Here is a 13553-nt window from a genome sequence, read left to right on the forward strand (position 1 = left end):
ACGACATTCTGGGCAATGGGCAGTGAATGAGCGCATCTGTATGGCGGCTGTTTGTGGGACACGCGTCAGAGCAGGCTACATTTTGGAATAAAACAATCAGGTTCGCAATTGCTATGCTAGAATAATCAACAAACCGTTTTTTGCACGGATTGAAAATAAGGTAAGCATCCGATATATGTTTGGTGTAACGTTTCAGTGCAGATACAGCCGGCAAAGAGCGATGGGTGGATGGGTGTGATTTAAAGGATCAGCTGGGAAAGGAAAACAGTCCCACCACCGTTAATCTCTCCGCTTCGGGTAGCGAACTCAAACAATACATGGTTGCATTCGCATGAACTGAATTTATATCACGCTCTTGATACCGTTATTGTTTTTTCCTCGTTTCATTCACTTACTGCAACTACCAAAAGGCTGGCTTTTTGTTCGCTAGATGAAGACGGAAAAGGGTGTCGGCAAATAACAATACATGATAGCCTATTGCCTTGTTCAGTCATTGTCACAATGTGGGGGTTCATACATTAAGTGGCGACTAGTTGTCCATATAGGCTTAAATTAAATTAGTAATGAGTTTATTTGTAATATGGACATAATAAACAATGACATAATTAATATAGTTCTATGTATAAAGTGAAGATACAACATTTACTAAATGCGAAAATGGCCCATTAATAAATACATTTTATGGAGGAAAGTGCCAATTCAAGTGTTTTCAAACAGATGTAATAAATACATAATAGCGAGTCTTGCATTAGGATTTAATCAATTGGGAAACCCACTTTAAAAAGGTAAATCCTGTATTTCCTTTTTCATAAGGAAAATCCATAGTGGTTGTTTACACTCATTTACTCTCTTCCAGGTTTGTGAACAAGTTTGCCATGCGTGAAACCAAAACTCCACTGTAGCCCGAAGAGACCATTCTCCCAAGCAGATTGAGAGAGCAGAGTGACAACAGATCCCCAACACTACTAGACCCACACACACACCCTTCCTGAGGCAGGATGGAGCAGGATGGTCAGCCGGGGTCGGAGAGCCCCAACCTGGCCTCCCTCCGGTCGGAGGCATCCGTGAGCCAGGTGGAGGACGTGGAGCCCAGCTCCATCAGCTCCTCCGTCAACAAGAGGAGGAAGAAGAGGAGGAAGGAGCCGCGTCCCGAGTCCATCATCGTGTACCGCTCGGACGCGGAGAGAGCGCCGGAGCCGGACGAGGAGCAGGGTGGAGAGGAGGAGAGGGACAGGGCCTCAGAGGAGGGGGCCAAGTTTCTGACAACGCCCACAGGTGAAGGTGAGGCCGTCTTTGCTGTCCTCCTTTCACATAACAGAATGACTGAACATTCCCAGGCTGCCCCCCCCCGCCGCAAACATAAAGATGAGTGACTGATGTTCAGTTGGGTTGGTGAACTGAATTGAATACAGTCCAGTTGAGTTGAGACAGCCTATTTCACTGCTATATCACTGCAACCATAAATGCACAGTCTAAATGTACTGTCAAACTATTGCAGAGACGACATCTCCAAGTGTTTCATGAAGAGTTACATTCTCCATGTCCTCCTATTGTTCTCTATGTAATTGACCCCTTCTCAGTTGAAAGCATCAACAGCATGAATAAATTAGTAGCTAATTTTCCCACATTCAATACCCAGGTAAGAAGGTAGCGCACACACACACACAGGTCTTCAGGCCAATGCTGAGTAATCACTATTTCACCTATTTATTTCTGCCATGCCAAACAGATATGGTAATAATGTGGTGCCCTGTTTCACCCTGATGACCTTCTTCAGTGCAGTGTGTCTGTGTGTGTGCTACCTTCTTACCTTTGGGTGGGTGGCTGTGACGCAACTGTCTACAGCGCCTGTACCACATTCAGGTCCAAATGCCAACGAGTCCAACCCAGGTCATTTCCCAATCCTACCCCATCTCTCTCTCCCACTCGCTTCCTGTCATCTCTTCACTGTCCTATCATAATGAAGGGCAAAAAAGCCCAAAAATATACTTAAATGATGTAACCACTAGCTTATTCCCGTGTGGTCTGCAGAATGGAGCCTGACTCAGACAGCCACTATACAGTACGTGACCCTGACAGGTGTATGTGTATGTGTGTGTGTGTGTGTGTAAGTACTAACTCGTTTTCCCGTGTGGTCTGCAGAGTGGAGCCTGCCCCCGGACAGTCGCTACGTGACCCTGACGGGCACCATCACCCGCGGCAAGAAGAAAGGCCAGATGGTGGACATCCACGTGACGCTGTCGGAAAAGAAGCTCCGCGACCTCGCCAAGTCCAAGGAGCGCCTGGACGCCGAGTGCGAGCGGGACGGGCGCTCGCGCCGCTCCTGCAGCCTGGGCGTGTGCCAGGGCCCGCACGTGGTCCTGTGGAGCCTGTCGTGTGCGCCCGTGGTCTTCCTCCTCTCCTTCATCACCTCCTTCTACTACGGCACGCTCACCTGGTACAACGTGTTCCTGGTGTACAACGAGGAGAGGACGTTCTGGCACAAGATCACCGTCTGCCCCTTCCTCATCATCTTCTACCCCATGCTCATCATGGCCGTGGCGGTGTCGCTGGCCGTCTACTCGGCCGTGGTGCAGGTGTCCTGGGCGTTCGGCGAGTGGTGGCAGGCCGTGCGGGACCTGGAGAAGGGCTTCTGCGGCTGGGTCTGTGGGAAGATGGGCCTGGAGGACTGTTCGCCCTACAGCATTGTGGAGCTGCTCGACTCGGACACGTTCGCCGGCAGCCTCCAAGGCAAAGCTCCCGGGGAAAACGTGCAAACGTCCTCCGTCTAAGCTGCAGGTGTGAGTTTTAAAGGTGCAGTTCATGATTCTAAAGCAGGGGTGGGCAAACTTTTTGGCTCAAGGGCCACATTGGGTTTTGAAAATTGGTCGGCGGGCCGCACAACCCCAAACCCCCCCCCCCCCCCCCCCACGACACACGCGTAAAAAAATACATTTTTTATAGCTTATAATTTAGCATGAAAAGTATTTGTTTTAAAATACTGCTAATTTGTTTTAAGAATATTTTTTTTATGCTGTTTAACACATGTATAAATTGTGCACTGTCGCTTTAAGACAGTCACTTTAATTCACGTTTATTTCGCAATGATCTTCTGCCTGCTCCACTATGGCTAGTGCTGTACCTACGGCTAGGCCCTCTCACAGTTTTTAAATGGTCAGTAGTGGGAACTACTGTTGCCTTCATGATTTCCTTTTAAAACTTTCTTATAAGAAGGAGATATCAATTATCAACAATCACAAGCCAGCTGGAACCTGCGGCTCTCTCTCCCTCTCGTGAGTGCAGACGCGTTCCCAATTAAATGGATTGCATAATGTTCACGTTAGATCTGCTGCAAAGGAGATAACTAAGAGTTAACTTAGAGATAACATCATGTAAAACTATTTAACATGATGTTTTGACATTGACATTGTAAACGTTATCTAAGGAGAGTGAAAAGCAGTTTGCAGTAAAGCTAACCAACGTCGTCTCTATCGCAGGAAAAAAATAGCGAGCAGCCTGATAACTAAATGAAATGCTCGGCGGGCCGGATGAAAGTGCTTGGCGGGCCGGATCCGGCCCGCGGGCCGCAGTTTGCCCACCCCTGTTCTAAAGCAAAATGTTTTTTTTTCCTTTCTTTTGTTTTTTTTTTGTCAGTCACGTCCTCATGGTTCTCTAGATGTCTGGTCTGCATGCGCACTCAAACAAGCTCAGGACCAAACCAGAGTGGGTAGTTATGTCATTGACTTTTCAGCTCGACATGCGTTCACTAGAATCATGGACTGTACCTTTAAGGTTTCAGAAACGGAACCAACTTTGCTTTTGCACCATAAACGCCGGACACCAACTTGGGCAATCAATCAATGCATTCTGATTTACCTAGTACTCTCCAAGACCATATATCTGGGTGTTAATAAAAAAATGTGAAGCCCATACTAACACCTTCTAAGGTCGAGGATGTTGAATGGATGTGAGGATGTATACTATACAGGATTAAGACAAAGCCATTTTTACCGCCACTGTGCAAGACAATTCCTAAAAAAATGTTGTTTGCTTTTTTCTATGATGTGAAATAGTAACATAGGTTAACACTGCATGGTCAAGTATGCTCTATAATGACCAATTTAAAGAAAAGTTATTGGATGTCCTCCGTTTGGAAGTTGGGGGTGTGAACTAGGGGTTTTCTGTTATGATACGATACATGATCCGTATGAGTTTGAGCAACTGTTGTGATGTGTAAACTTATGATGTGAGGACTAATGCAAGCCTGTAAGACAGTGGCTTTATTTTTCTAAATCATTGCATTTCTTTTGTGTTCCACTATGCTGAAATGACACCATAAGCATGCGTGTGTTAAGCTACTTTCCAAATGCAGTAATGAATTTGGGATCTCTACAAAAACAGCTCATGACAGGGCATCACAAGTGCATAATATTATACTTCAGTGGTGTCCATCATGTTTAAATATCATCAGTCAATCATGTTTAAATGTTAATGATAATGGGATGTTTAGATTCCTGTTGGAAGTCTGCAGGACAGGTTCTTTGTGATTTTTTTTAATGTTACATTTTATTTCATTCTATTTATATTAATGTGGTGGACCTGAAGTGACTTCACATGGCTAACAACACTCTAAATATGTGTGTTTTGCTTTAACACTTTGTGAGCCAACATGGTTATTTATTTTAATTCTATGATGTGTGCAGTATTGGCACAAATTCTACAGTGCACTGTCTTTTCTAAACATCTTATTTGTGTAGAGATTAAACAGGATACCATAATTATCAATAGAGAGAGGTTTCTATTGACAAGTATTGGAGGGCAGTAAACCTAACTGGGCCACAGACAGTGGAAATGGTCACCCAGGCTGATGTACTCAAAAAAGGATATAAAAGCTATTTCATGCAATCCGAACAAGACATTTTCCAAAGATGTGCAATACAATTGCTGGTAAATGTATTTATTTAATATTTATTTGACTTGATTGAGATCAGAGATTGATATTGAGATCTTCAGATCATAAGCCTGAGAGTGGCACGTTTGTATGTATAAGACACAAATATTATTGTGTGTAAGTATACGGTTTCATTTTTACCTGTATATTTAAAACTTTTATATTTTATATTTATTTTATTTATTTTTACAAATGATAATTATTTCTCAAAGTAAGTTAAACAAGAATATGATTACCATTTACAAAAGACGTTTTGGACAGTAACAGCTGGGCATATGAAGCCCTTGTAATCTTGACCTTTTCAGAATCTTGACCTCTTGGTGTTTCAATTTTGTGTGTATTGAGATGCTTTTACAGTTTTATAAGCAAATATTTGTAATATGAAATTCTGAGTATGAGAAACATTGTATCAGAAAACTGTGTCACAAAACTGAAAGGTTTTTATCATTTGTAATTTTCTGTCCAGGTGCTGTCTTGAGCAATGGTCCCAAACATGAAATTGTGAAATTGTTCATAAGGTACAATATGTTTTCAAGTTCTTTCTTTTTGTATTTTTACTCACTGATGTACACACAGGGCACTCAATGTGTGACAATAAAATTCTGTTCATCTCCATCTGTTGTCGAATTAAATTAGTCAGCCCTCTGTCGGTGGTCTGCCTGCACTTGACTTAGGTTTACTTTGCCATTCAGATACAACATTGTGCATGTTTACAACCTTTTGCTGTTGGTCCTTAAAACATACGAATGTGGTTTATTGTACACTGTAGTTGGGATGAGCAGTGCAGTGAATTAAGATGGGACTTGACACACGCTCAACGAGACAGATGGCTCACAGTAGGTAGCACCCCTTTTGGAGATTAAACTTCATGTTGTTTGGGGGCTGAGCAATCTCAGTGGATTTGCTCATGGAAAATTTGATTAGGATGCACCTTTTGGTAGCCTATGTGCAACCTATTGTAAGTTTACCCCCTGGGGTGTGTAGGGAGCTGCTAAGCTTTGGGTTGAAAAGGCCTTCAATCCTTCAGTCAACAACTTGAAAGTATAGGCCTATTTCAACAATGACACAACTCTCAGATTGTTGTGCTATAAGCAGTTTCACTAGATGTGAAACCCTCTGTATAGACTTCTGAAGTTTGCCTACAAAAAGGAACCAAATCTGCCATCTTTGCCCATAGGAGATCCAGGTGTAAATTGATGCTAACTACATATGGCAAGTTGCATTGCAAGTTAGTTCTAGCAAAAATAAAAATAAAGCAAAAATAAAAATAAAAAAGTTTACCGTCTTAACCTACCGAAGACCATAATGCCCACTCAAAGGCAGAGGACAAAAGTGTGTTGAGTAAAACGTCTGCATTTCAGACTTCTGTGTCCCTGTGAGAGTTAGGTGCAATAATTCAAAATCCCTATTTTATTTTCCCATAGGAAAAATGGCAAGATACCGGATTTCAAAGATGGCAGCTTTTTTGTAGGCGAACTTCAGAGGTCTATTAGGCTATTAATTGACTAAAAATTAATCGTTTCCAACTGATGCATCCACACCAAAATCAGTAAATATCCTATTTTGATATGGGCATTTCAGACTACCTTTTCTATGATCAAATAATTTTCTAAAATGCCCAATTACATTTAAGTTTTGCATAGGCCTAAGCCTACACCATCATTATCTAATCTTTTTTTTTATCAGTTCTTATAACTTGACAAACATTGAGGGACTGATTCTGGAAAATAGATTTGTATATTTTGAGATATTTTCCTGGATAGATAGATAGATACTTTATTGATCCCCAAGGGGAAATTCAAGGTCTCAGCAGAAAAAGTAATAAAAGTATATAATATAAAAAACACAGCTAAGCAATAAGGACAATAGAAGATAAAGAATATACTAAAATACAAATTATACTAAATAACACTAAATATCAATCAAGTCTAAAACAGTATCCACATTAGGGGTGATTAAGCATGAGGCGCTTGCAATGACTGAGGCAGAGACTGAGCCTGTGATTCTCTGTGCATAGTAAGGTAAGGTGCTCTGTGAGAGTGAGTGTCATGGTGATGGTGCAAATGAGTAAATCCAACAGTGCAACAGTGCAAGAGTAAAGTTTAGAGACCAGCATAAAATAAATAAATATGGACATATAAGAGAGTAGACAAGGTAATATAAAAAAAACCTATATAAAAACTATATCAGTGCAAGAATGGGTTGATGTAATAGGGTTACAGCCATTATACAAGTAATAATGAGGATGAAAAGTCTGTGGAGAACTAGCCTACACACGATTTTTTTTCTTTAGGTGTCTTCCACGAGAACGCGCAGACACCGTCTGACGTCAGCCGGACCTGCCAAAACAGGAACTTCGATTGGAACTCTGTAGTTCCGGTTTTGGATACCATAGTTCCGGAACTCTTGGGCTACGGTTTCCTAAAAAGTTTCAAATTAGATACCAACAGAATAACATGGAGAACGAAATCGCAACAAAGGCTGTTGAACGATGGGCAGACAGTGAAGTCGAAGCATTTCTAAGCATATACTCAGAGGATTGCATTCAGGGTGCACGTCGGAACACTGAAGTGTATCAGGTCATTTCGTTGCGTTTAGCTGAAATGGGGATATACCATACACCAAAGCAATGCCGAGAAAAAATTAAAAAACTCAAACAAGATTACAAAAAAGCTAAAGAAACTATCCTGCAAAGTGGCGGCTCAAGAGGACGAACCAGCAAGTGGTTCAATTCTCTAGACTTGATTCTGGGTAACAGACCTGCGCATTCGGAAGCCGTAACATTTGATGCTACCGCGTGGAATGCCACAACGGATAATGTTGCCGTGACCAACAATCTTGAATTAGATAGTTCATCTGCAGAAGGTACGTACACACCTGATGAGAAAATTCTATATTAACGTCTCGATTGGCTGTAGGCTAGTCTGTTGAACCTAGGGACTTTCAATAACACTAGGGCTAGCCTGCTAAGCAAGTATGTTGCCCTGCTTTTATGAAAGGCTGTGCTCAGAGCGCCTGCGTGGTGTTCATGTTCTTTAGCGTTTCTAATACACAGAGCGCATGCTCAACTCCGTCTGTAACCAGAACGGTTCTGGTTCTTGGGGGTAGCCTACTGGTCACTATAAGAATATATATCAGTGGTACTGGTGAGGTACCATCGACCTTGCTTCTTAAATTAATCCATTCAGTGTTGTTTGAAGCATCTCACATGCCAGCTCCATCACATCAGAACTTTTCCAGTCTATTGCCTATGGCCTTTTTTTCAATTATGACCACAATATTTGTCCAGACCTACAGTAGCCTATTTGGGCACCGCCAGTGCCTAAGACTGTGTGACCTCCTATACAGCCTATTGTCCTAAGTTTTTTTCTTCTTTCTTGATGGGATATGCACTATTTAATGATGATGTCTTTTGGGTATATTAATGACTATGTAATCCCTACTAAGAAATAGCATTTTCCCCCCACCTTGCCCTTACCAGGAACATTTTGTCTAAAATTTCATATTTGCATTATAAGTTCAGGATTCTGATATTTGATAACTCCCATCCGACCATTCACGCAGTCATTAAGACCAATATTTTATGAAATCTGTTCTGTTGCCATGCATATTGGTGTTTAGCTTCAGAGACCCCTGAGCAAACCCAGGCCTCAGTGAAAGTGGGAGACAAATGGACACACATAGAGGTGCAGTCCTTACTGAGCATCTACGCTGAGGAGGAGATACAGAGGGAGTTTGGCATGTTGCGGCGCAACGAAAAGGTGTACCAGAAGATCGCTGAACGTTTGGCTGAAATGGGCTTCCACCACACCTCAAAGCACTGCCGGGACAAAATCAAGAAAATGAAACAAGATTACCGGAGAATTAAAGAGCTAGAAAGCACCGGTGTCGACCCTTGCAAGCGACTGGGCAGGCCTCGGTGGTTCGACGCGTTAGACGCAATACTGAGCCGCAAGGCTGAGTATGTACATATGTCAGGCACAAACCATGGCGAGACTTTGTTGCTGGAGGTCATGAGTGACGATGACTCCAGGTCCGACAGTAATAATGGGCAAGAATCATCTGCAGAAGGTAATTATTGGTAGTCTACTTTTTAAACTGCAACAGCAAATAACTATACTGAGTCAAAATGTAAGCAAAGAAATAAAAGAGAAGTGAATATGAGGAAATCATTCAATACATGTGGCATTAAAGGTGCTCTAAGTGATGTTGGGTAACGTCACTTCTGTTGACGTTCAAACAAAACAGAGAGCTAGCTCGCTACTCCCTCCCCTTCCCTCCCTCGTAATTGAAACTATCTTACACGCGTATCTCGTCGGTGGCTGGAAGTTTGTTGTTTTTATGGTCCTGGGGGGTATTCTAAGTATGTGGTTTAGTGACAAACCTGGGTAAGTTAACTCAGAGTAAGGAGTAAACCTCCTAATAGAAGAGATGTATGGCTTCATTCTCCTTACAAAACAATGCCATAGGTCTCTTGTTGTAGGAGGTTTACCACTTACTCTGAGTTAACTTACCCAGGTTTGACACTAAACCACGTACTTGGAATACCCCCCAGGCTGAACCAGGTTGTTTTTGTTGCCATTTTTGGAGCCTGGGTTGTCAACAGAGACCGTGTTTTTTTTACAGTGTATTCATGGTGAGGTGTCACAAAATGTTTTAGCTTAGAAACCACGTAACATCAATTAGAGCACCTTTAAGCTATGGATTCTGTATGTCTATGGCTATAAATGTGAATTGCTGCACTAACTAACTGAGAGATATGTTTTTGTGAACATGGAAAACTGACAGGATCTTGTCTATGTCAGGACCAAAACTCAACATGTTTTCTTCAGAGGCAACTAGTGAGCTTATCCTGCAAGATAGTTGTGATTGTGACTGTGTGCGCTTCATTTTCAGTTCTGTTATATCCCATATTAATCTATGGCGGTGTGGTATTTTGCAGATGACCACAAAGAACGAATTCATCTCGATGGCTTGATTGATTCCCTAGGAACCTCTGGCTGCCATGACTCTGTCTCACCCTCTTTTGGACTCATCTCACCATCACATGTTCCTGGTCAGGTGAAAAGTATGTGGAACAACAGATTTATAACAGTCTCACAGCTTGCTCTTGGACAGTGTTGATTCCTGCGAGGCTGTATTTTTGAGGTGTACATAATTTGCCATTCCAGCTGTTTTTGGAACTCAAAATTTAAGGCAAAAAATAACATCCAAGCAGGAAAGCACACATCATGCCCATTTTCCAAGGGAAAAGATTTTGGGGATTTTGATTTACTGGAAGCTCAGAATCGAGGGGTTTCAGAGCAGTCATAACTCATACTAATCTATGTCGGTGTGATGTTTTTCAGGTAAGCACTCAGAACGCACTCGCATGGAAGAGCAGGGCTTGTACTCCCCAGGGACCTCTGTCTGCTGTGAGTCTGCCTCACCCTCTTTTGGTCTGAGATCACCTTCACAAGGTCCTCATCACATCAACGGTATGGAAAACACAAATGTATCACTGCTTTTGGATTGTTTTGAATGTGTACAGAATGTTTTTTTGTGGTTCAACATTTAAGCCATATAATTAATGGAGAAAAATATATAAATAACCAAAGACAAACTCATGTGCCTCAATTTCTTCCCAGGAAAAAGGAAAAGGGATTCCGAGTTACAGGATGTGGTGAGGGAAATGGAGAAAAGGGACGCCATCTTCCTGGAGACGATGCAAGAGATGGAGGAAGCCCACATCGACATCCTGCGGCAAGAGCTTGACCAACGGGAACGCCACTACCAGATGCTCATAGCACACGATGCCCGGGAGGCCGAGGCGCGGGAGCGAGAGTTCACCCTCCGACGGGAAGAAGCTGCCGAATCCAGGCGACAGCAGGAGGCTTTTCAGCAGGGCTTCCTGAACGTTCTCAACCGGCTCGTCCAGGTGCTGGACAAGACAGACAGTCCTGTGACCCCACCACTGGACTAGAGGAGCAGTTGTTAAAGGACTGTGGTATAGTTTGTATAGTGTACATTGTGTGCAGTTGCATAGTTTTGAATTAGGTACAGACTTTAAGGGGTGTTGGATTTTGTATTGTGTTGTGACATTTGAGATTTTTATATGTATATTTTTTTGCTACTTCTAGTAAATGGTTCAATTGTGGATCATGAGAAGAAACAAATACAGTATACAGCATTTGCATTTATTGTTGATCACTGGTAATGCCAAGCCATATAATTCTGGGTTGTACCATATCAACACTGACATCATTCTGTTGACCACTGACAAAGCGAACATAACAATTGACAGATTAAACCTATAAAGGCACAGTGACCGGAGTAATCTGGTGTCCCTGGTATTCACAATGCTGACCAGTAGAAATAAACTCTACTGTCCATAGAATTGGTTTCATCACACAAGCTAATACAGCAAGTGACAACATTCCCTTGGTGGTCTCGTAGGCCTACTCTATTAATCTGAGAACTAGGTAGAGGGTAGAATGTCAGTCAGTACGTTAACATGACAGTTAAAAAAACTGACATCAAATGCCTCTGGTAGGCCTACTAAGGGAACCCTTTACCATACTCGACGCCTTTTTCAGCGTTGTGTGTAACAACAAAAGAGCTCCCCACTGTTCAGCAAAGCTCTGCTGCCAAAGGCCTCCCGAGATGTACAGTGGTACTTCCATAAAGGGTCATACCTCTGCAGAGTCAGGTTGACACCACATGCAATACAGCTTCAGTCACGGCTTACGGCATTCGGAAAGCTTTTGCAAGTTGGTCATCAAGTGGCGTTTGCCGCCGCCACTCGTCTCGCTCTGTTGCGAAGCCAAACAGACACAGTGGAACTACGTCGTGCACGATAGTATCGAAGAATCTAGAAAACAAAACAAAGTAGTAATAATAATAAGGCATACATTACTAACATTTCCTTGTATACATTTACAATAGGAGGAAATGCACCAACAGGAAACTATACTCCGATATACTTTCAGGTAACAGTATTTCAGGTAATAGCCTACCCTTCTTCGTCTGTTGTGCCACTGCCTAACCCGAGCCAATCTCAAGTCGAGCTCCCTAATTCGTTGTAGGAGCCCTCTCCTCCTCTCAGATCTTTCCATCTCAGCGTATTCAATCTCCTTTTCCAAGCATGCCGATCTCTTTTCCAATATAGATGTAAAAATTGCAGTTGCACAACAATAAAGCACCATAACGAATACAACTACTTCGACTTCCATCCTGTTCTCGTTGTTCCAGTTTCGTCGCCGAAGTGACGTCAATAGTTGTTTGTTTGTCGCACATGTAAGCGTCACTGGTCCTCAATGAAATTCGACATTAAAAAAGCATCACCACTATGTAAAAAAAAGTTATTTAGGGATCAGTGATTCACGCCTGAAACTAAATGGTGTCTGCTAGCAGCTCATCAAATGCTCAGCATGCAATGCTGCCAATCTCAGGGATTTTGAGAAGATGAAATTTCCTTAGGTAAATGTAAAAAATGTTCAGACAAAAATCGTCATATTATTGCATGGTCATGTTATGAACGAATCACAAAATATGCATTCAAACATGCAAGCATTCAGTTAACCTAATCTGGTTCTAGTACAGTTTAAGTTGGTGTTGATGAGAAATATCATACCAACACGGTGAGTGAGTGAATGAGTTATTCTCTAGGCTACAAGTTTTCACGCAGCCTGCCTTGTGTTCATGTTCAGTCATTTATGGAAAAGTCTCATCTGAATAAACATTGTGCTCAGCCATGTGAGCGTCTGGCTGTAAGACAGAGTTCACACTCACGTGTTGCCAACCCAAAGAATGGTTGACCTAAATAGCCAGCAACACTGTCCAGACTCACACCACATCAACAGCTGTGACATGTAATGTAAGCAGAAAAGATGAGTTAATCAATCAGTAAATAGATGTGGCATTAAGCTATGGATTCTTTATATTTATGGCTACATGTGAATTATTTCACAGACTGAGAGAAATATGTTTTTGTGTGTACATGGAAAACTGACAGGATCTTGTCTATGTCATGACCAAAACTCAAGATGATTTCTTAAAGTGTGTGTGTGTGTGTGTGTGTGTGTGTGTGTGTGTGTGCACTTACATCTAAAGAAATATTTTATTCAACTATGATACACCCAATAGCCATGTAGCCACTTCTGTAGTTGGTGTATTCAAGCCCTTAGAAATATAATGGGCTCTCCCAAGCCATGAAAAGGGAAAGGCATCCGGAAAGAAAACAAAAGCATACAGACCTCCGCAGTCACCTTCAGTGAATTATGTCCTACTGTGTCTCTAGAAGCTGTGTGTACGTGTTTGTACACTTAGCCACAATTAATGGCTCAGTGCAGCCACTCAAACTCACTGCTGGATCTGACATGACGTAATTAAACTTTGATCACATCTTTTTCAATCATAAACGAAGCCCATAAATGACAGAATGCAATGTGATACACAAAGTATCAGGTGCAGACAGGACAATATAGTGCAGTGTAGACAGTATACAGTTAGTTTACAGAAGGTGGTTTACAGTAATATAAATTAAATATAAATATGTACGGAACAGTAACCTTATAAGAGCAAAATAAATATCTATGTAGTATGAACAATGACAACATGGACAGATATGTGCAGTGTAGTAGCA

General features: G+C 42.1%; 2 protein-coding genes and 1 long non-coding RNA gene across 3 annotated transcripts; 2 read left to right on the plus strand and 1 right to left on the minus strand.

Annotated features, from left to right (window-relative positions):
• The first annotated feature begins 79 nt into the window (after positions 1-79).
• tmem169b (transmembrane protein 169b) lies at positions 80-2785 on the plus strand. Its single transcript, XM_076262697.1, has 3 exons — positions 80-160; positions 857-1281; positions 2143-2785. Exons 2-3 carry the CDS (start codon positions 999-1001, stop codon positions 2769-2771), a joined length of 912 nt encoding a protein of 303 aa, XP_076118812.1. The 5' UTR covers positions 80-160; positions 857-998; the 3' UTR covers positions 2772-2785.
• A 4660-nt stretch (positions 2786-7445) lies between these two features.
• Positions 7446-11045, plus strand: LOC143100736 (uncharacterized). Its single transcript, XM_076264158.1, has 5 exons — positions 7446-7795; positions 8552-9001; positions 9873-9998; positions 10279-10407; positions 10558-11045. Exons 1-5 carry the CDS (start codon positions 7534-7536, stop codon positions 10890-10892), a joined length of 1302 nt encoding a protein of 433 aa, XP_076120273.1. The 5' UTR covers positions 7446-7533; the 3' UTR covers positions 10893-11045.
• Positions 11046-11092: 47 nt separating this feature from the next.
• LOC143100737 (uncharacterized) lies at positions 11093-12166 on the minus strand. Its single transcript, XR_012981932.1, has 2 exons — positions 11926-12166; positions 11093-11780 (listed from the first exon to the last, which is right to left on the minus strand). It is a non-coding gene; the product is annotated as an uncharacterized LOC143100737 (long non-coding RNA).
• Between the last annotated feature and the right edge of the window lie 1387 nt (positions 12167-13553).

The sequence above is a fragment of the Alosa pseudoharengus genome, unplaced genomic scaffold (genome assembly GCF_046254945.1).
Source record: "Alosa pseudoharengus isolate Yale_2024_CS ecotype anadromous, Long Island Sound unplaced genomic scaffold, YU_APseudo_1.1 YU_APseudo_1.1_scf_3, whole genome shotgun sequence".
NCBI classification, from domain to species: domain Eukaryota; kingdom Metazoa; phylum Chordata; class Actinopteri; order Clupeiformes; family Clupeidae; genus Alosa; species Alosa pseudoharengus.

Excerpts from the sequence above, each read along its gene's own strand:
- tmem169b (XM_076262697.1), top strand. The coding sequence starts at position 999 with ATGGAGCAGGATGGTCAGCCGGGGTCGGAGAGCCCCAACCTGGCCTCC. Across the intron at positions 1,282-2,142 it reads GACAACGCCCACAGGTGAAG|AGTGGAGCCTGCCCCCGGAC; the intron begins GTGAGGCCGTCT and ends TGTGGTCTGCAG.
- LOC143100736 (XM_076264158.1), top strand. The coding sequence starts at position 7,534 with ATGGGGATATACCATACACCAAAGCAATGCCGAGAAAAAATTAAAAAA. Across the intron at positions 9,002-9,872 it reads GCAAGAATCATCTGCAGAAG|ATGACCACAAAGAACGAATT; the intron begins GTAATTATTGGT and ends GGTATTTTGCAG. Across the intron at positions 9,999-10,278 it reads TGTTCCTGGTCAGGTGAAAA|GTAAGCACTCAGAACGCACT; the intron begins GTATGTGGAACA and ends GATGTTTTTCAG.